The 22213-nt window shown below is 38.9% G+C and overlaps 1 protein-coding gene across 1 annotated transcript in view; it reads right to left on the bottom strand.

The window, feature by feature from the left end:
* SLC9A9 (solute carrier family 9 member A9) overlaps positions 1–22213 on the bottom strand; it is a 184187-nt gene that overhangs the window by 135148 nt on the left and 26826 nt on the right. The window contains exon 6 of the mRNA XM_053986275.1: positions 6157–6272. Coding sequence (XP_053842250.1) covers positions 6157–6272 — 116 coding nt within the window. The remainder of the gene's footprint in view (positions 1–6156; positions 6273–22213) is intronic.

Below are 22213 nucleotides of genomic sequence, written 5' to 3'. Positions count from 1 at the left end.
CTTTAATCTTTTCAAATGAAAGCAAAATAATAAAGCAAGCAACACAGTAATGCATCAGTTGCCTCTTCTGGGAGGAACTCCCCAGTTCACCCAGTTCTCAGAAAGTATCTTCCATTTCAAATGTTTTCCCATTTCCAGGGGAGGTTATTGGATCTTCTTTACATGTCCCTGACTGAAGGGTCCTGTTCTCTGCTCTGGCTCTCTGCTTGTCTGGCCCAAGGCAGAGCAAACTTCGGCCCTTCCTCTGCTGACAGATATTTATCTGATTTGGTTTTAAAGAACTGAAATGATGCTGGTTCCACAAAACTCAAGAGAGTCTAACTCGCTCTTTAGTATTCATGCCATTTATAAATGCAATTATTCCTGAATCATGTCTAACCCAAATCTCCCCTCCTGCTTTTCAAGTCTGCAATTTCCATTCCTAGCCTAATGAGAGACAAAAATTTGTCATATTTATTCTGATTTTCTTTCAGCAGAATTTGTCTATTCAAAGACTCATTTCAGACATCTCCTCCCTAAAATGACTCACTTCATTCAATCTCCTACTTTAGTAATGTTTTCTTGCCCTCTAATCAGCTCATATCTTTCCTGAAATACAGTGCCTAAAACCACATCCCAGTAATGTAGTTGACACTTGCTGTCAAGAAATAGAATGAAAAAATGCTGTAGAACATGTTAATAAATCCTGTTTTCCTTTTTTTTTTGCTATGTATTGGTACTCATGACTCATTCTCATAGGTTGTAAACTCGAAATAATTTTCAAAAGTGAATGCTCACTTCTTATCTGCTATCTATGAAGATGCCTTTTTAAAGTGTAGCATTTATCCTTGTCTGTTTTAAATCATTACAGGAATCATACTGAGTTCTAACCACACCTTTCAAAGTGTTTGCAATTTCCTTTCAGCAGAATATTGTACAATAAAGAAACACCCTCTGTTGCACTAGTCAACTCATTAATGAAAATGATAAATAGTATCTGCACAAGAACAGAGATCTGCAGGATCTGTAGCACATCCACCCTTTTAAGAGCTCCAGGAAACATTTTCACCTTGTTTTGACCACCACTGTCTAGGCACTTCCCCATGACCACATTTGCCTTCATTAATGATGAGAATCTCTGGGCATCGGCCAGAATGGACACATCAAAGGGGATGTGCTACTCTGCTATGGAAGAAAGTTAATTTAAGTTACCTTAGAATAATGCCCTAGGAATAGTCATCATGCCCAACGAAGTCACATCATGTTTTACCAAACAGATGACTTCAAAACTCAAGGGAAGTAATTTAAAAATAATCCTATACAATGGTAACCTGTTCAGTCTGTGAGAACTTTGATATCTAAGTAAAGTTTGTAGATGCTGCACTGCAGTCAGCTGGGCTCCTGGCTTTCTGAAGGCACTGCTCAGGAACAGTAAGTAGGGCTTGGAATTTGTGTGGTAACTACTCAAGACTCATTATAATTGATTAGATACAATCTGTATTACAAAGATACCAAACTACTTTTCATTAAAGTACTCAGCATCTCTTGTTTCAGTGCAAGTAAACAAGGACAGAAAAAGAGGTGGGTAAAGAACTGGCTGGAAGGACAGGTCATTGGGGGAGCACTAACACCTTCTGTGGCAGTAGAACACTGACACTGACAGAAATAACACGTACCAGAGCTGCTGACTCAGAAAGGGTTGTGAACTTAGTTAAAAACTCAGTGATGGGAAGCAGGAAATAGTGAGGCATCTAAGATTTTCACAGATTTTATTTATGCCAACAGAAGTCTGATTCACTTCTTCCTTGACTTCATGGGCTGAGGTAACATCTGTCACATGCTTAGCCCAACATGATTTCAGTTGTACCCAAGTCATATAAGTGTCTCTGGAGCTGCTTTGTGAAAGGTATCTTTTGACAAATGTAGAGACAAAATGCCTTGTTATAGGTGCCTGTAAAAAGTATATATATGAAATATCACCAAACTACAACAATCCCTACTCTAACTGTATTCAATGCTACTTTCCTGTTACTTTTAAAAAAATAAGGAAACAAAAAATAAATTACACCATTATATAAGGTACTAATATTATTGTACCTCAGTCTTCTGACTAGATCTATTAATATCTTTCATAGCTCATGGACCTAAATTCTTTTAGGAGTGCAGTATCCAATGGGAAGAAAATAATATTAGAGAAATCTTTTATTTCCTATTGACTTTGTCTAAAAATAAAGATTCCAATTTGAATTATAGACTCCTTTCCCTATTAATAAGTCACAGCATTCTCAGATTAGTTCAGTGGTGAATAAGAGGAAAGCAGATATATATTAAAATTAAAAACACATTTAAAAACTGTTTTACATAAAGAGTGTTTGAAATGCATTGCCTTGTTGTATTTATACATTATGCTCCTTAATGCAAAATCCTTTGATTTTATGAGAAACAGAAACTGCTCTTTCTGATAAATATCCAATTTTATCAATAACAATAGCAGTGCAACCCACAGCTCCAGTTCAGCTGTAACCATAGTAACTTGAAAAAGGGAAGAGCCTTGTGATTGTCAATGTGACCAAAGGTAAGGGAGTTCATATAGCTCAGAAACAGCTGTGCTCCAGCAAACCCTGTGAAGATAAATCGGTTTTCTATACTTGAAACATCAAAAATTAGAAAAAAACAAAACAAAACAAAACAACAACAAAAACAAAAGAAAGGGCTAAAGGCATGTAAAATGTCTTTGGATGAAAGGTGGTTGCCCAGAACGTGTTACTAGCAGCAGCCCTGGAGAGTGCCCAGAGAGCTGTGCTCTTTGTGCATTTTTGGTGGCTGGGGCAGAGGCCCATCTTCGCACCCCTGTGCCAGGTCTGTGCTGTTCATGATTCCACTACGGGCACTGCCCTGCAGCAGGGCTCGCTGCTGAGGTGCCAGTCAGCCACAGGGGACAGCTGTGCCACCCAGCCCTGGGCAGTGTCACTGAGCAGTCTCTGATGGCAGGGACCGGGGCTGGGCTCCACAGCACCTTCCCTGCTCTGCTGCTCTCGAGCAGGGAGAGCACAGCGAGGAACTGCCCTGCACCTCTGCCGGGAGCCCAAAACCACTCCCAGAGTCAGGGCACATCAGAAACCAAGTCCCAGTACTAACACAAGGAAACCCTTTCAGCATTGAAACAAGGAAACCTGTGCTGTTTTATGCAGATGAAACAATAAGACATGATTTCCTTGACAATGTGATGAATTATGCCTATTGATCAGAATAAAGAAAAATGTAAATACTGGTGTCATGCTTTAAATAAAGAATAATGAAGGGATGTTTGGGGAATTTAAAAATTCTATTTCTTAAAATTTAACCTCTCACCTGAAATCTTAAAATGAGAAACTTTCTCTACTGAAAATGATAAATTATTGGAAGGAGATGTTCTCTGTAAGATGAATTATTTGGTTGAGAGTAACCTTGTTTTGTCCCTGAAGTTTCTAACTCTCCTTTATAGAGATATGAAAGTTTTTTGAGACAAACTATTGTCTCAAAATACAATCATAAATAAGTATTGTTGATATTTAAGGATCACAGTCCCAAGTATATCCTAAATTAATTTCTTAATCTGAGTTCAAGTGTTAGTTTTCTATGTAAGAGAACACACAGCATATAAGAGCAATTCTTCTGAATTATTTTTATGCCAAAATATCTAGATTAAAAATCTTCTGATAAACTTCAGAACTAAAACCTACAGAGTGCTGTGACAATATTTCCTTCTTCTTAACACTACTAGAAAATTCTACCTGGCATATTTTTGTTTACTACCTTGATAATAAAAGTCTTTATTTAACATGTGAACACCTACCAGTCATCTTTACTATCACAAATAAGGAGCTCAATCAAACCAACTTCTGTCAAGTCAACAGATCAGTTTTTAGCATCTTTTGAGACTTAATTGCTTTCTATAGCCAAGGGAAATTAAATCTCTTTTTGAAATGAGTTCATAATCCTACATAGTGAAGAATTAAATGAAAAATCATGTAGGAAATCTGATAGGAATTTATTATTTTATCTTAAGACTAATTTATTGTTGATAACACTAACAACATTTTACTAAAGTTTTCTTAAAAAAAAAACCAAAATGAACCTGAGTTATCACAGGTAAAATCTTTATACTGACTACTTTATGCCCTAATATGTATCAGTCCTCTAGGGAACCATATTTGAATTGATTTTGGAATGCCAGTGAGCTCTTTACAGACTTGAGATTATAATTCACTAGCAAATGCTAAAACACAATGAAATATTTTCAGCAGTGTCGACCATTTAATTGATGAAAAACTTAATTCAAAATTCTCTTAAGTCTTTGAGGGGTTGAGATTTATGGGCAAGATTAGTGAACACACGAAACAACTTAGAATAGCGAACTGATAGCAGAGGGAGCAAGACTGAACATTAAAAAACTCTTGGATGTGCACAGACTATATAAGCAGAGAAGTAATTAGAAACAATATTAATCAATGACAGTTTGTCACCCTAAAAATAGTTTTCTCAACTGCAGCTTTAACTTTTTAAGCCTATTTAAAACTCTGGGAAAAGTACTCCTTGTAACTTATTCCTTACAGTTCAAGAGGAGCTTCTGTTTTGTGGATTTTTTTCCCCTCTTGATTGTTCTAGATTAATCAGTGGTTATTTAATACTCTTATAGTCAAAATCAGTGCATTTGTCTTATACATTACTCATCATAAGTCAACATTTGTGAAACTAATTAGTCTTGGACTGGGAAATGGGAAAAGAAATGAAGCCAGCTGCAAAACCCTATTCATAGGACTATCAAGAAATGTACTTGGAAATTGTAAGAACGCTTTTATTCCATAAGCAGTTTATTTTCCTAGGTTTTCCTTGTGCTTCCAACTTCTTTGTTTTTCTCTTGCTCTGAGGATAGGCTTCAATCATGTGCTGAATTTTATTAATATAACTGGGTGGTCAAAGAAGTGGCAGCATATTGGATGTGTACATTAATTTGAGAATAGCAATTTGATGCAGCTTTTACAGTAATCTTGCAACAACTGGTTTTATGGAAATAAATTGTTTTATACTGTACTTTTAAGCTGTCAGAATGATAAATCACAAGCCCCAAATATTTTGTTAAATATTGAGACTTCATTTAAAGACTGGAAAAATTTTGTAGAACAATATTGCTTTTTCTCTTATATTTTACAAGCCAGGAATTTGAAAGCTTTATTCCTAAGTCTCTCAGAGAAGCTTCTCAAGGGTTGTTTTTTAACACTGACGCAGCATTTCACATGCATCACAAAATGTTTTCTGTTCTGTCTCCTTTAACAGCTGAGCTGAAAATTTTGCAAAAATCCATTGCACCCTTGCAGATTTTATATTTTGTCTTAGTAGATAACCTCTAAAAAATCTGCTCACCTTCTCCTTTACTGTGCTCCCACAGCTGCAAATAGCAATACTTTCAATATCTGAGTACTCTTATTGATATTATGAACATAACAAAACTTGGACAAATCTATGAAAGCTAGGCTAACTTTGAGATTAGACTATTTTAATTAGAAGGCAGGACTAGAAGACCTCCAGACATCCCTCCAAATCAAAATGATTCTGTAATTCTGTGACTCTACAATTGACTGAGTCTGCTTCCTAGACTTTGCCATTTACTGTAACTTTGGGCTTTAAATCTCACATCTGCAAATTCAAGTCAATTTCTTGGTATCTGTTATTTTGGAGTTGTATTTATCATGAACAATTCATTGATATCATATAAACAGTATTTATATGGGCAGATTTGAATGCTCCATTCCCCATGTCTTTAAACGGGGTTAGGTCACACTGGATGTGAGTTGTGATTATTATCTGTGAGGCTCCAGCTTCCAGCAGTTCTCATATCAGCCAGCAACAGGTGGTGTCCTGAAAATCAGAGAACATTTTCCCAATCTTTTCAGCAACCTCAATTACAAAGTTTGTGATCTCAACCTAGGAAAACTACTAAAAATCCACAAGGGACCTCAAGAGCTGACTTGGACTTTGACTTATGATTACCAGAATATCAGACATTTAACATCTAAGGGAAGGAAAAAAAAAAAAAAAAAAAACAACAAGAACAGAGACTTTGAATATTTCTATGGCATATACAGTTCTTATTTACTCTTCTGACTTTTGAAAAAGTAATGTATTTGAAATGGTTACCTGGATCTGTGGCAGACATCAGCGATCCAAAAAATAAACAGTCAGTGAAGTGGAATTCCCATTGCTTTAATTGGCCAATGTGTACCATGGCCTTCACAAAGCCATACATTATCAACCTGTCAGGACAAGGATAAGACTGGTATTCAACAGAGTATTTAATACTTATGTTTAATTTACAGAAGTAAGCAGGTTCTTACTCTCTTCAGCTTCTTTTCAATGAATGTATCACATGAATACTGAACATAAACTGGTATCATATAAAAATTCTATTTCCTGTTCAACTGTCAAATATTGTATTGAAACGCCAGAGACAATTCCAAATCAAAGGTTTTCTGGGTAATTTTCATCTGCCGTTAGCAGAGAACAAGGTTTGGGTTGATTGTTTTTCAAAAGGAAAGATAATGTAAGCTTAAGAAGACATTATTAAGACAAATTTGTCTAACGTAGAACATTTAAACAAAGGCAGCTCTAGTATCAGCTCTGTGGCTTGCTCTGTATTTCTAAATGAATTGTTTTATTCTATCAGCTTTTAAATGTTAGCATCATGCAAAGTTCCACATAAGGTCTCTAAATGGGCATATTTAGCAACTCACAGTGTCAGTGAGCCAACAGAGTCACACTTCAAAATGCACTGCTACAGCCTCACTAGTTTCACAGGAAATGTTATCACTGGTTTATGTAACTAGACAGTGCTCTCTGAGACGTGCATTCCAATTAGAATATTGAAATAACCTGGAAAAGAGATTCACTTGTTAGAATCTGTTGCAGATTTTTACAATATTATTAATGTTCTGTCTAGTTAATAATAAACTCCATTGCATTCAATGCCTGTTCCATAAACACATAAATTGACAATTGTGCGCTTCTAACTTCAGACTCGAAACCAATCATTTAAACAAGTTCCATGCATGCTCATCCTGAGCTAGGTTTTGCCCTCAGCTTTTCTCCTAAGGTGCTCCTGAAGTCACATGAACACAGACCTGAGGGACAGATAAAGTGCAATTAATAAACAGCCTGAGAGTTAACTACAAATTGCTTTCAGATGCTTCACCAAGTTCACTGTATTGCACAAGGAGAAAAGCAGAGAGGTCACCACAGCCTTCCCCAGTGGCCCTGAGTATTTGTGTACATATTTACAGAAGTTCTCTAGCACACAGTTCACCAGCAATCACCCTAAACCACGGTAAGCAGTTGTGGGTCTCCTTGATTGATGAGCTCACTTTCTCTCCCTTCCCAAAGAATAACAACTCAAGACCTTGCAGTGAACTTAGTCTTTTTATCCCCAGCAAAATTTGTCAGCTCTGAGGACTGAGTCCTTCAAAACCTGACTGTGCTGCTGCTCTCCCAATTTTCAATTGTATCCAAAGCCACAGTAATGGAAGTGAGCACAGCCATGTCTTTTAGAAATAATTCCCTAAACCTCCTTGCAGGTTTGACCAGAGACACTCTTCTCCCTCATTTAAAAAATATTTTAAAATAGTAAATCAAACTAAGTTCTAACTATTTGGCAAATTTAGTACTGATAATTCTACATCTTGAAAAGATGGATCCCAGTGGATACCTGAGCTCCCAATGGTAGTGATATTACACATCATCCAGTAGTACCCAACACAGCTGTTCTGGATGGAAACCCAAGAAGGAAAGCACACCCCAAAGACAGCAGGACATTAATCCCAAGGAAATGGTCTGCACTGATAGTACTACTGCTATTATAAAGTAGGATGGGAAAAAATGGTCTTATTGATTTTTTAGGGCTGCTGTCATTTAATTTGATACATTTAATATATTTTTAGCAAGTTTACACCAAATTTTAGTAAATCAGATTGCTTTATTAACCAAACATCCATTTAATATATGTTTAAAAATTTATGAAATGTCTATTAGTAACTTGTACATAAATCAAAGCATCAGTGACTCTGAATTTCCTGTGGAATGTTCCTGTCTCATGGGAACATGTTCCCACCCAGTGCTCACTGCTGACACAGAGCAGGCTATTGACACCAATGGAGTTAACATAAGAAGCTTTGAATCTGTTGAGAAGGATAGTACTTCTATTTCCAATTCCTGTCTGTGAAATCATCTTTTTTACTAATAGATAATGCTAAATTTTATTTTTCATTGTTTTCGAATTTCAGAACCGAGATCTTCAGGGCAGTGTAAAGGAAACAGAACTTGAGTGGCAAATCAGTGTAACTCTAACTTTTAATGTGGCTTTGAAAAATCTCAATTTTAAAATGATACCACAAAATTATTTTATATACTTTGTGAAAATATTTTTTAAATGTATATTGCAAATACCTTGGTAAAGCTGTTGTCTCTTGAAATGTGGGATCTTTATATCTGTGTTCTAAATGATCCTTATCTGATAATTTTATAGAGTAAGAGCTATTTTCTGTATAAGCCTGGATTTTGCATCAATATTGTGAACTGTGCCTCATTTAGAGCACTGTATTTACCACAGGGGAAAGTGTCCCTGCATTTTCCCCAAATTAAGCAGTGAGTAGGATTCCGTGCAACAAAAAGAATGAGGCACAGAGCTGGGCAAGGACTTAGGATAGGAGACTTCTGTTGAAAATCTGAGTCCTCAGAGCTGCTGCCTTAGGTCCCTGCTGCACTTTCATCCACAAAGCCTCTTAACTCCCAGGAGGTTTTTTGGAGGGTTTGTCCAGCACTGTGTGTGTCCAGCACCTCCTGGTTGTCTAGAGATCCTCTGGGATTCCCAACTGATGAATGGCCTGTCTGCCAGTGAGAACTGTAGGGACATCCTGACTGTCACAAAGCCCAAAGCTGCAGGCAAAGGAGGTGGCTCCACTTTGCAGTCCCTTTCCACTCTACTCTGATAGAGCAGGACAAGTGAGCCTCAGAGCCAAAACCTTGCTTCACCCCATTGTCCTTTAGTTTTCCTACACTAAGATGCCGAACAGGGTTCCAGTTCCTACAAGCAGCTCCACCTTGCTCAAGAAAAGCAATTATTCATTAAATTAGGCAGTTGGGATGTGCATGAATGTGACAGTGGGATATGGCACCAGGTGCCATGGGTCCTATCCTGGGTGATGGAAGTCTGACCTTAAGCCTAGACTTTGAAGTCAAATTCTTTTCCCTCTGTCCCTCTAGCTTTGTGTAAGTGTTTCAAATTCTGCTAGGTGATAAAGTGTCCCAAACTATGCAAATTTTTTTGCATCTAGGTATATATGTCTGTTCTATAAGCTACATAGAATCAATACCGAGCAGGGAGTTGATTTGGAATTGTCCTAACTCCTTATTAACTTCTTTTTGTCATGAATAAATCCTCAAATTCAGCCATGTATTTTTGTGATCAGAAAGTAGATGATTAGAAACATGATACTTTAGAAACAAATTGCAGCTAAATTGATCAGTAATTAAAAGTTGCTGAAAACGTCTCAGTTGGACTTAGTGATGGTTTGGTTGTTCAGAAAATGTTTGTGAATAACTGATTTGTCATAAATTTGGAAGTGTCATAAAGTAAGAAAACAGAAGAATAAAATGCAGATTAGCTTTGCTGCAGGAGACCTGACATTTTCTACACCCAAACATATTTTTTTAACGTCTGGGGAGGAGCCCATCAAGTTAGAGCAAGTATTGTACCACTTCAGCAGGAAAAGAGAAAAACAGTAATGTAATATAATGAAACCCATGAGAATTCAGAATTTTCCAGATTACTCAATTCTGGCACTTGCAAAGTGCCTCATCACTAAAAAATGCTATATAGAATGCTGTCATTACACAGTAGAGGAGACACCATATAAACATTTGACTTGCTGAAGTAAGAATCTTCTGGGAAACTGAACTTTAACTACCACAACTTTCAGTATGAACCAGTAAGTAAACCACACAAACCACAAAAAATCTCAGCACAACGACACAAAAAACCCCTTTAAACTGACAAAACGAACAAAAATAAAAGTAAAGAACCAGAACAAAAACTGTTCAAGGCTTTAATTATTCTGAGCATTGGGTTTTTGCAGCCAGACTGAATTTTGAAGCTTGTTGGTGTAAAATAGTGTGGCTGAAGAGTCTCTATTTGTGCAGGGTCCATTTTTTTTACTACCACAGTTCTGCTATGCATTGAGGAAAGGAGTTTGGAAAGCACACTGGCTGGAAGGTTCCAGTGAGTTTGTTTATAAAGCTGCTCTCCAGGAAGGCTTCTCTGGGACTGGGACATCTGCGGACTAGCTGCTGTTTACATGCAGAGGGAAAAAAAGAGAGCCATCTCTGAAGGCCTTTAAAGAGTAATTACAACATACAAAACTTTCTAAATGCTCAGGAAGAGCTTTAGATGCAGCTCAACAGAAGCTTTTTTTTTTTTTTTTTTTTTTTTTTTTTTTTTTTTTTCCAAGAGTTTCCTTTAGTAGCATCTGGTTTTAAGGGATCTGAAAAGAGACGGCAAAATTGCTTTGGGGGTTTTGGGAAGCTCTTGTCTGAAAGCTCTCAGTAGCAAAGCCTCTCTTCAGCAAACTGCTAGAGGAAGAGAGATAATTGGTAGTGTTAGAGCAGAGGAAGTGGGGTATGTCTGCTGCAGAATGGGGAGGCTGCCGGAAAGATGCAGAGGACAGAAGCATTGCGAGTAATCACTAACAGGATCAGAGAACGCTGGGAAGGGAAAGATACCAGAGTTTTGAAGACAGGGAGGCTGAAAGCCTGGCAAGAGTTTTAGTCCTCGGGGTGGCAAAGAAAGGCCGTGTCGGTAACAGGTGAGCACAGCACACCCAACAGGTCATCAGACAGCAGAGGCTGTGCTGCTCCCAAGGCAGCTGGGGAAACCAGCACCCCTGGCAATGTGACACTGCAGGGGTGCCCGAAAGAAGTGCTGAGAGCAGCTATGAACAGTGCACAAAGGGGACAAGATGACAGTGCATAAGGTACCTTAGGTACATGTGAGATGAGACAAATGCAAATTGAAAAAAAATCCTTCAAATTCCTTGTGGTAAAAATATGCCTCACTGGTGTAGTCAGGCAAGAAATCTGTGCCAAGCTTTGCCTCCTTAATATCCCAGCCACACCTTCAGTGTGCAGGACCTGGCATCACAGCACCTATCCCTCTGCAATAGAGCAAACTGAAAAAATTATGGCAATAAATACATATTGGCAGGTCAGTTTATAGGCTACTGCTTCTTTGAAAAGTAACTGCATCCTCTCATGCAAACTAAAATGGGAAAACCTACCAGTTCTAAAAGAATCTACTCTTAATTTAAAGCTCTAGGAGACATAAATAGAATGTAACAGAACCTGCTAAGTGAAGATATACAGCATACACACATGCTCTGTATCCTCAATACAGATAGCCCCATCTGCCTGATGATTTTATCAGCAGTTGTATTTTGTTCAGCTTTGTTATTCATTGCATTATCACTGCTGAATCTCACTATGGGTCTTTATTGTGTTAAAGGTTTTAAAAACATAATTCCAGATTTAAAGTGTTTGTGCAGTTATGCTGTGTGGCATGAAAGAGACTTGTAATTTAAATCTTTCCTGCCAAATATGCTTTCTCGTCAGCAGAGAATTTTTTATCTCATAGTCTAACTCCCTAAAGAATCTTGCCCTATCTAGACATGATTATCTTGTAGCTTGAAGCCAGTTGAACATAGCTACAGATTGTAATCATGCAGGTAAAAGATGAAAAAATATTCCTTCACATTTCTTCTTTTTCACAAGGAATAGTGATATTAATAAACCAACGACAGGAAAAGGGGATGATTTTATTCTCAATTGTATCTGAAGTAACATAGTGATCGACTGATACCATAGTAGAAATAAAAAGTCAGTTGTCAGAATTTAAAATATATGCTGAAAAACACAGATAGTAGAGATGAAAATAAAAATTTATTTCTTTATTTTGATCTTTCTGTTTCTAACATACCAATATATTTCTATAACTTTTTCCACACAATAGAATTCTTCACATCAAATGCTCTGGCCGCAGTGATCTGTTATTTCAAATTGCCCTGTGTGCTACTACTTCCTTCTTTTAGTTCTCTTTTAAATCAGTTTTGTCACTAGAAAGGGTAGTATCATGGGCTTTTCTCCAAAAAAATCATTTTCTCACTAATCAAAGCAGGAGAAAACCTCACTGAAGTGTGTCAGGTAACAATAAAGCAATAGTAACATTACCTGAAGTTATTCTATATAAATCACACAAGAAGCAAACCCCTCTGGCTATAGAAATAACAGAGATCAGAAAAGAACCCGACTTCACAAATCACTGCATCCCCAGTTACCTGGGGCACAGTGACTGTCCAACAGCTGAGCATTAGGACTACAGAGCTGCAGCTCTCACAAAGCTTCAGCACCAGCAGATCTGACACGGCTCCAGCGAGCCCTGCTGAGCTGCAAAGGGCCTTGGCTTGGCTTTTCCCAATGGGCAGTGCCAAAGATCTACCACAGAGATTTTGGCAGACACAGATCATCTTCTGTGTGCTTCTTACATCAGAAGTTGGGATGGGAAGCTAAGTGGAGAGAAACAGACTTTACACCTCACAGACAGGGAAAGAAAGGCTGTGTTTCAGTAACCTCAGGTCCACAGGCAGCTTGGCTCCTCAGACAGTCCTGTGCTACTGGAGTTTTGGGAAAGTGAAGGCTGTTCAGAGTTATTTCAGTCAAGCAAACAGGTATTGAATGTAAATAAAAAATCCAGCCCAGGTTTCTATATCAGTCAATTTGGGGAGCACTGGTAATAGAAAAAGTGAAGAGATCTGAAAGAGGCTTCAAAATTGCAGGGCTGTCATGCCCTGTTGTTTCACTTAAGGGACAACCATCCATATTTGTGTTTGAGGCTTTAGGACTGGCTTGAACAAGATTATGCCAAAGGCCTGAGTGCTCAGAAAGCCTCAGTGTCTGAGCCTTTGCTCAACTACAAATATCTCCCTATGGACTTGTCCTCATGAAAGTAAAGAATAGCCACACGTCAGTATGATTTTTATTTTGGTTAGTCTTCTGTAGTACATTCAACCATGGGTTGAATTATTGAAATCTAGAGATGCTTTCCTTTAAAATGGAAAAAACCATTTCACCCAGGTTCAAAATTTCAAGATACAATTGTAGATTTTGCTGGTAAATGCTAAAAGTGTAGCAAAAGTAAGGAGTGACAAAAAGGTGTAAGGTATGAACACACATGAGATGAAAATTAGCTGAGGTTATCAATCTTCACTGGAAGCTGTCAATAAATGTTTGGGTTTTTTTGGGTTTTTTTTTGGGTTTTTTTTATCTCTTATCTGGTTTTTCAGCTGACTTTCAATAGCCCTTACTGTATTAGAGGTTTATAACAGTATGCATCACAAACATACAAACCAATTCACCACCACTCACGACTGCACACTATGATTTAATGTATTTTTAATATTTCTCTAATGAGTATAACACAGCTTCAGGATCCTGTGCTCCTGAGCTCCACTTAAATTAGAGCCATTATGCATTATATGCATAACAACCTGAACCTCTGCAATGAAAAACCTGCACTTGATCTCAGAGTGCTGAGTAAAATGTAATAATTACTTGGGTAAATGAGCCATGAAACACTGTCAACTGTACTGTGTCCCAATCATAGTGCCACTTAATGTTTTATTGCACTACACAAATTTAAACATTATCTCAAGATTTACTTTACTCAGTGTTATAAATTGAGAGAACCTTTGAAAAGGGGATGAATTACTGACAGTCATACATACATAATTTGAGACAGATATCCTCATCACAGTAAAAATTAACTCTAGAAAAGATTTTCCAGATATAATAATGTAAATTATTTTAGAAAATTCAAAATCACTATTTTACAGAAGGTGGTGGCATTCTAAAAAAATATTAGTGACACCAAGAGACTTTCATTATGAAAAAAGGACTGAAAATACCCAGTTTACAGAGAGAAAATAAGACAGTGATTGTATTATCTACAGGTGTTAAATGTAATTAAATGTCAATAACTCAGAGTTCTCAGATTACACAAATGTTGTCTTATCCTGAACTAACACACCAAGTCAGTCAGGGTCAGGTAAATTGGGTTCACTGGTTAATTGGCTCATTCAGTCAGTCAGCAACAAATTCACATGGCCAATGAGATACTTCAATGATGACCATAATTCTAGCAATCAGAACATGCAAGGTTTTTCTTTACCTACAAGAAGTCAACATTCTGAAGAATTTAGTCTGGTCTAAATATTTAGGGGTTTTGTAAGGTCAAGAAAACCTGTTGCAGCTCATAAAATTACCTCCAATATGAGAAGTTTCTCTCTAGTTCTCAGCTGAGTGGGTGCTTTGTATTCTGAAATGTTAAGACCCCTAATCCCATCCCATTATCAATATAAATGTCTGACTTTAATATTAAAGACTCTGCTAAATCCATGGCTTTAACCACATGTGATAGCACTAAGTGTCTCAGATTAGGTATGGACCCAGAACAAAACTTGGTATCTGTTTTCTTCACCTTTGAAGCTTCAAATGTGCCAACATATAATATCACTGTGTAGCACCTTTTTATTATCTTGACAGAGGGATATATGATGATAATTTTGTCTTTTCAACCTCAGGAATATGGTATGTGTGAACTCCACATGACAGAAAAATCTTACTTTCAGAAATAGTTTTCAGGACAGTCAAGAATGCTAATATAAAGAGAATGCTTTCCACTGTCTGTGGGAAGTCCTCAAACCTTTCAGATCTGAGTGATTAAAGGGAAAAAACAAGTCTGATTCAGCAGAAATTCACAAGAAAACTATTTTGAGTCAAGAAAGTGAGAGCCAATAATGTTTTGAATTCCCTCTCCAAGTATAGAAACATTACTGCATCCTAACCTGCTATCAATCCATGTTAAAGGCAGATTCATGCTTCTGGTTATTATTCATGCTGAACTAATTAATGAATAATTCAGCTATTCTCTAAATTTCAGAATGAACTCCTTCAAAGATTCTGAAACAGCAATATGTTTGCCCCACATTTGAAACTACAGTGTAAGTATTGAATTTTACACATAAATCAAGAAAATATTTTCATTTAGTATTTCATATCAAAATACATAAACCCCATGATCTCATTTGCAAGGAACTTCTACAACAGGTTTTCACTGCAGCACCTGATGTTTGCTTTAAATTAACTTGTATTATCATTAAAAGGTAATTAGGATCAGTTTGTGATTTCAGAATAATGTAAATTAGATTAGAGAATAGCCTGCTGTAAAATAGGGCATGAAATGAACTATAACGAAAAATGTTTGAAACAATTTCAACATTTTTATTGGATTAGCTCAGTCAAATAGTGGTACAAGTAGCTCAAGAACAAAGAAAAGAGGAATTCATCTTCATTCAATAAATGAAGATTGCCAGGTACCCTTGACAGGCATTTAAGTTAGTGCAGTTTTCAAATATAAAATTTATTGTTTGATGAAAAAGTTAAATGTGTTTAGGACAGACAGGGATATTGCCAAGGCTTGAGAGTTTCCAGGTGCCTACCTGGGCTTGGTTCTGTCTCCCTTAGAAATAGGGGACACTTTGGAATATCAACCAACTTTAAGATACTGAAGTTCCACTTTTCTAAATTAGAGTGTGGTTACATCTTGGGATTTGGATCAGTCTTGTGCCTTAGTAATTGAAATCTAAAATTGAGACCTCTGAAAGTGTGAGAATTTCTGTAAGTGTATAGACAGGAAAAGAAAGACATCCAACCTTTAACAAACATTTCAACTTTAGGTTTATTTTTAAACAGAATCCTTGCTCTGATGAATAAAGATGGAGGAGAATGATAAAATTTCTTGTGCCCAGGCTAGCTCCTGTTTCTAGTGATAAGAGTATTGATGTGCATGATGGTCATTGCTCAAGTGAAAACAGTTTTTTTTTGTTGGAAAAGAAAAATTAACTGATGGACAGGCTTGCAGATAGGCCTAAAGTGACATGAAACTACTGTGATGAACTTTCAGGAACAGAAACCTTCCAAGACAATAACTAACTTCTCAGGGTAGAAGTATTTGTGGTGATACGATTCAGAACGAATCAGCAGCACATGAACTTCAAAACATTTAACCTGCGGCAAGCAGGTCATCTCCTGCTTATACAGCTATCCTTAACTGGTGTGCTAGATAGAAAGAGTTTTTAATACATTAAGTATGGCAGCAGGGTCCCCAAGAAGCCTACTATTGTGTTACTCTATTTTAAACACTCTTACTAATAGGTTTGTGGCTTCTGAAGTTGTAATAACGAGTTTGACAAGTATCAGTGCCCTACAGAGGAGGAGTCTGCTGTCTTTTGGGAGCTGCCTCCTCCCCACCAGACTGTGCTCCTGGATCACATGGATTCAGTGCCAGTAGAACACAGATATTTCAGTCAGCTCCTTCAGACAGTGGTGTTGGTTCTTCTCCATAGCACACAGCCTTTTCTTTGTTATAGTTTTGTTATTTTTAGATCAAAGTGCATCAAATATGTATCTGTTCTTTAATTATGGCTAATTATGATAATGAGAATGATGTGCAGAAGAGTTGCTATTTTCCTCTGATGCCTCAAAATGTGTATGGCAAAGACCTGGGCAGCTCTGGGAAGGAGGGAAGAGTGAATTTGGGTAACAAGAAGGAAGTAAGACAACTTACATTTCTGTGTTCCCTCAGGCAGCCTCAGGGTTTATGCCAGTGACTGGTCTAAAAGTTTCCAAAAATTTCTGCCACATTAGTTGCCAGAAATATCTACCTTCAGCCTTAAGAGGTGCAGCATTTTCATGGTAAATCCCTTGAGGCAAAGACTCATAATAACCAAACACGTGGAATGTCAGGCGCTTGCTGTTTGTGGAGAGTGTGAGGGGTGGGACAAGAGAAGTCATTCCCTCATCCTCTGCTTTTAAGTATGTTGTGAGCAACTTGACAAGTTCAAGGTAGTGAATGAAAATGCCAGTGGAAACATCCTGTCCCCACTACCAAGAAGGCTCTAGATATTCAGAGTGCAAGGTGCTTTCTGTCAGACCTGGACACACCAGGGGGATCCTCACAGGCTTTGACCACATAAAAAGCCCTTCATAGAATTATTTTTTCCCTTCTTTTACTACAGTTGACACTGCACAAAACCCACCCACAGAGCAGTAAGTGTATGCTCTGTGGCTCTATCCTGTACCCATGCTTCTCACTGACAACAGCCAGGGATCCCCTTTTAACCCCACTTAAGCTTAGGAATTGCCAGAACATTTGGTTGGTTATTGCTAGCAGAAGGCAGCAGGTGGAAGTTATTTTTTATTCCTTTTGAGATTTAGGATATAAACCTATAGGATCCTGTAGGATATATGATTGAACCTCTAGCATAAATCTACAGATGTGTCAAGATCTACTTCACTCCCTGTCCAGGTTTTCATTTCCTTTCCCCTGAAGGCAGAAAAACCTTCTAAATAAATGTATTTTAGTTTTCTAGCACTGGGATGTGATAAGGAGACTTACACAGGCACAAGCTGGATGTATAAAAGAGAGTTTTACCACAGCATTCCTGAACAGTTTGTGGAAGTAACACCTGTAGGACAGATTGATTTGGTGCATCTCAGGAGGTCACTTCTCTAACTAAGGGATGCCCGTGCCCCGTTACAGGACACGCTGTTCCCATTACAGGGAACAATCTTTCATGATTGTTGTGTCTTGCTTAACAAACAAAGCTTCCCATTCTACAGGACGAGGTTTGACAATCTTTAAAATCCAAAGCTACTGCTGTAGGTTTTAGTGGAAGTGATTAAATGGAAAATTGCCTTTAATGTTTCCTGGGTGAGGCAAAAGAATGATAATTAAATTAATTAAATGGAAATGCAGTTGTAAGATACTGGCTGCTTTCTCATGGAAAAAATTTATTTTGTAAATACATGAAAAATGAGTTGTTTTGATGAGAAAAGATAGAGATATTTGTTTAAATGATTTTGACTTTGGAACAGTACTAACAGTGACTGGATTACAGGAAATAAAATTCTTAAATGTGTATGTAAAAACATCATGGGACAAATGATTTTTGTCTGACTCATGTACATTACATATCAAATTAAACAGAAGTGTAAATAAGACAAATATATGGGATTTGGCCAGATTACAACACTTCTGTGCAAGGTGATTGAAAGCAAGCAGTTATATCTGTCCTGAGAACTGCATACTAAGCTTAAACTGGCCTTAAATTTCCAGGGTGAAGGCAGAACAAAAGTAGTGATTAGTAGAAAAGCAGGTGCAACTCATTGGGATTCAGAGTAAATATACAAATATGTGTCACACTGTGCAGATACGTTAGCATCAGGATGTAGCAGTGGCTCGATAGTGCTTATCACTCTGACAGAAGCATGCAGAAAGGGAATGAGAAACAGCCTACAGCCAAAGCTGGGGGGGAAGTCTGGGTCAGGAAAATGCAATGTGATTACTAAGGCTAAGGCTAGCAGGGACGCTGGGGTAAATATTACTATTCCTGCAAAGGTGTGTAAGGGGATCTTTCCACACCCATTATTTAGGGTTTTACAGTTCTAAAAGCACAAACACCTTTGCATATCACGCTGGGCAGGATTCTGTTAGAGGCCCAGTTACTGACAGACACTGCTGTAGTGTTTCCTACACACCAGCACTGCCTTCAAAAAGTCTCCCCCAGCCCTCTGGAGATGTGGGCCTGGGCACAGGTGAAGTGGCTTTGCAGTAATGCACTGCAATCAGACATAGATTTGACAAGAGGCTGGAAAATATTTTTCCAGCAATAGGACTGATTAGGCATTCACAGCTAGAGCTGAAGCACTGTAGAAATGCAAATAGATTTGTTCTCTATAATGGCAGCAATTACTGCTTTGCTTCATCCTATAGCTGGATCAAAGCAGAGAGAAAAGGACTGACATTTCTGCACACTAGAATTGCTCCTTCATTCTTCCCGTGCTCCCAGGGCTTTAGGTATACTGGACAAAGCAGCCAAGAATGAACTGCAAAGCAGCCTTTTAGGGGTGGAAGAATGAGCTCTACAGTCTAATAGCTCTTTCACTGCTCTAATTTCTATGCCTCCACGATCTACTCCTTCATTTCATCACTTCAAAGATCAGAGAAAGATTATATTCTTAAATGAGCAAGACTGAAGTACATTCCCTCATTGGGAGGACACTGAGACAAATTAACTGATACTACATCACTGAGCATGGCTTACCATGAACTACAGTAACTTTTGGGATTGATTTTATACAGCAGCTGCAGCCAAAATTGTTTAACACTGTATTAGCTTTGTGTGGTGGGATTTTGGTAGTGAGAGGGGCTAAAGGGGTGGCTTAAAGGGGTGGTTGCTGTGAGAAGCTGCTGGAAGCTTCTCCTGTGTCTGATGGAGCCAATGGCAGCAGGCTGCAGGACAGACCTGGCCAAGGCTGAGCCCACTGGCACTGGCGGCAGCACCTCTGTGGTGAGGCGTTTCAGCAGGGCACAAAACCTGCACAGAGGGAGACAGGAGTGAGGATATGGAGAGAAACAGCCCTGCAGACACCAGGGTCAAGGAAAGAGGTGCTTCAGGCTCTGGAGCTGAGATTCCTCCTGAAGCCCATGGAGAGGCAGCAGGGCCCCTGCAGCCCCTGGAGGTCCATGCAGGAGCAGAGATCCACCTGCAGCCCCTGGAGGAGCCCATGGCAAAGCAGGTGGATGTGCCTGGAGGAAGCTGTGACCCCATGGGAAGCTGGAGCAAGGGAAGAATGTGAGGAATCCTCCCTCTGAGGGGGAAGGAGCAGCAGAGACAAGGTGGAATGGTGTGATGAAGTGACCACCACCCTCATTCCCTGTCCCCCTGTGCAGACACGGGGAGAAGTGTGACTGGTTAAGCTGGGGAAAAAGAGAAGGGTTTTTTTTTTAAGATTTGTATTTATTTCTCATTATCCTACTCTAATTTGATTGGCAATAAGTTAAACTAATTTCTTCAAGTTGTGTCTCTTTTGCCCCGAAAGTAACTGGTGAGTGATCTCTCCCTGCCCTTATGTCGACCCAAGAGCTTTTCATTGTATTTTCTCTGCCCTGTCCAGCTGAGGAGAGCAGGGACAGAGCAGCTTTGGTGGGTCAGCAGGGTCAGCCTGGCACAAAAACAGTTTAACAGAGGGTCTGTTTAGACCTCACTGTAAGCTGTAAGTTGCAGAAATATTTTCTTCCCTTTAATCTCATATGGATAACTGATTACTCAAAATGCTTGCCAGTAGCAGCTTTTCTATAGGTTGAACCTCAGTTCATCAGATACTGCTCATGCCACATTTGAGGAGTCCTTCTTAAATCAGGCCAGGCCTTCACACATGGAAAAGAATTTGGGACTATTCACAAAACTTAAGAGTGCTTCAGAAATCACTAAGCATTGTTTTATGCTGCCTGTTGGTATAACTCCAGGTAATTAAGTCATTAGTTATTTCTGGATTTTCTTGACAAAGCTTTAAAAACTAGTCTTAAGATCTCCACTTCCTTCAGTTTGGAGTTCTTGCTGTGTTAACTTTATATTATACATTTCATATTTTGGTTCAGGTGTTTTTTATACGTGCAGCCTTTTTTATTTCAGGGCAGTCTCTCATGTACAAAATCACTGGTCCATGGGAGCACTGATGGAGATGTTACAGATTTACTCACATCCCCAAACTGGAGGCACCACTCACTTGGGCTGAACAAGGGGCCAACGATAGCAATGTTTGGTCTGTAGCTGAGTGGGCACAGCAGAGCTGGCTGCAGCCAAGCAGCAGCACCAGCAGCCAGGTCAGGGGACACATCTGGATCCCACTCACAGGCTGAGGGAGCCCCGGGGTGGGCAGTGCCTGTGGGATCCTGGCCTGGCCGTGGAACCCAGGCTGGGGGAGTCCCTGCACACTGAGCCTGTATTTGCCACCCCCTATTTGGGGTGAGACATGGTGTCCATGGGACAGGCAGGATCCTGCACCAAAGCTGGTCCCAGATGCCAGTCTGGCACCACCATGCACTGTATGGCTTGAACTGGCCTAAGGTGTCCCCTAGGATGGATTATTCCCAATTTTCCTGCTCTTTCCCATCTTGTTGCAACTTGAGTCTCAAGAACACCTGTGCCTTGCTTGTCCTAGAAAGACTGTTTGTGCCTGCTTTTGCTGATTGAAAATATCCAATCTGAAATTAATTTCAGAGAGTGTTAGAACTTCTGAAGGATAAAAAAACTGGTCCAGGGGCTCCATTTACATTCACTGAAGCTTGAGTCTATTCGGTGGCACAGAAAGCAGAACTGCCTGCAACACCTTGCCAGGAGAAAAAGCACAGATGAAAGGAGGAATCACAGAACTAAGGATTTTACATTTCCATTGCACTTTGATGTTCAGCTCTTGCTGCCCTCCCTCCCTGAAGCAAGCTAACACCGCTCATCCTTCTAAGTGCTTGAATCTGCCTCCAGGCGTTCCCCTCCCAGTCTTCCTTGCTACATTTGAAAGATCATCTGCCTCCCCAGCATCTGTTCATGAGTGATGGCGATCAATGCTAAAGGGAGAGCAAGGGCATCCCAATGGCAATTTTATCAACTGGAAATCATACATGAGGCTTTCAAAACGGGCCAGCAAGAGGAAATTAATAATGGGTTAGCATATAATGATCAAACAGATGAAAGAAGTGCGAGAAAGCAACTCAGACATATTTTTAGAGGCAGAAAACCCTGCAGGAAAGGAAGTATGAAGGCACAGATACCTCAGCACAGCATCTTGGCACTGCACTGTTACACAATTCCCTTGAGATAGCACAGCTTACATAGTATCACTATTGCAAGAAAAAAGTATTCCAGCAGGGATATTTGCTGAATAATACTGCAGCGTTTTCATCCCCGACATGTTAAAACTCGGCAAAAGATAAATAAGTCCTTGAACAAGATTTTTATTAAATTACATAGTTTGTATTCTTTGGATTGTTCAGCTTTTAGTTTGCATCTGGATCATGTTTCCCAGTTTTTTTGTCTTAACGAGGCACTAAAAAATAATTCAATATGATGTTTTTGTGCAACAAGAATATCGTCAAGAGTAGCACAATAATTAAAATATCAAAGATAAGGAGGTTTGCAAATAAAGCCAGGTTTGATAACACAGAGGTGTGGCACTCCTCTGAAATGTGTTGCCGGGCTTC

Source organism: Vidua macroura, chromosome 10, assembly GCF_024509145.1.
Source record: "Vidua macroura isolate BioBank_ID:100142 chromosome 10, ASM2450914v1, whole genome shotgun sequence".
Taxonomy (NCBI): Eukaryota; Metazoa; Chordata; class Aves; order Passeriformes; family Viduidae; genus Vidua; species Vidua macroura.
Note: the sequence above shows the minus strand (reverse complement) of the source record. Positions and strands in the feature narration are given on the sequence as shown.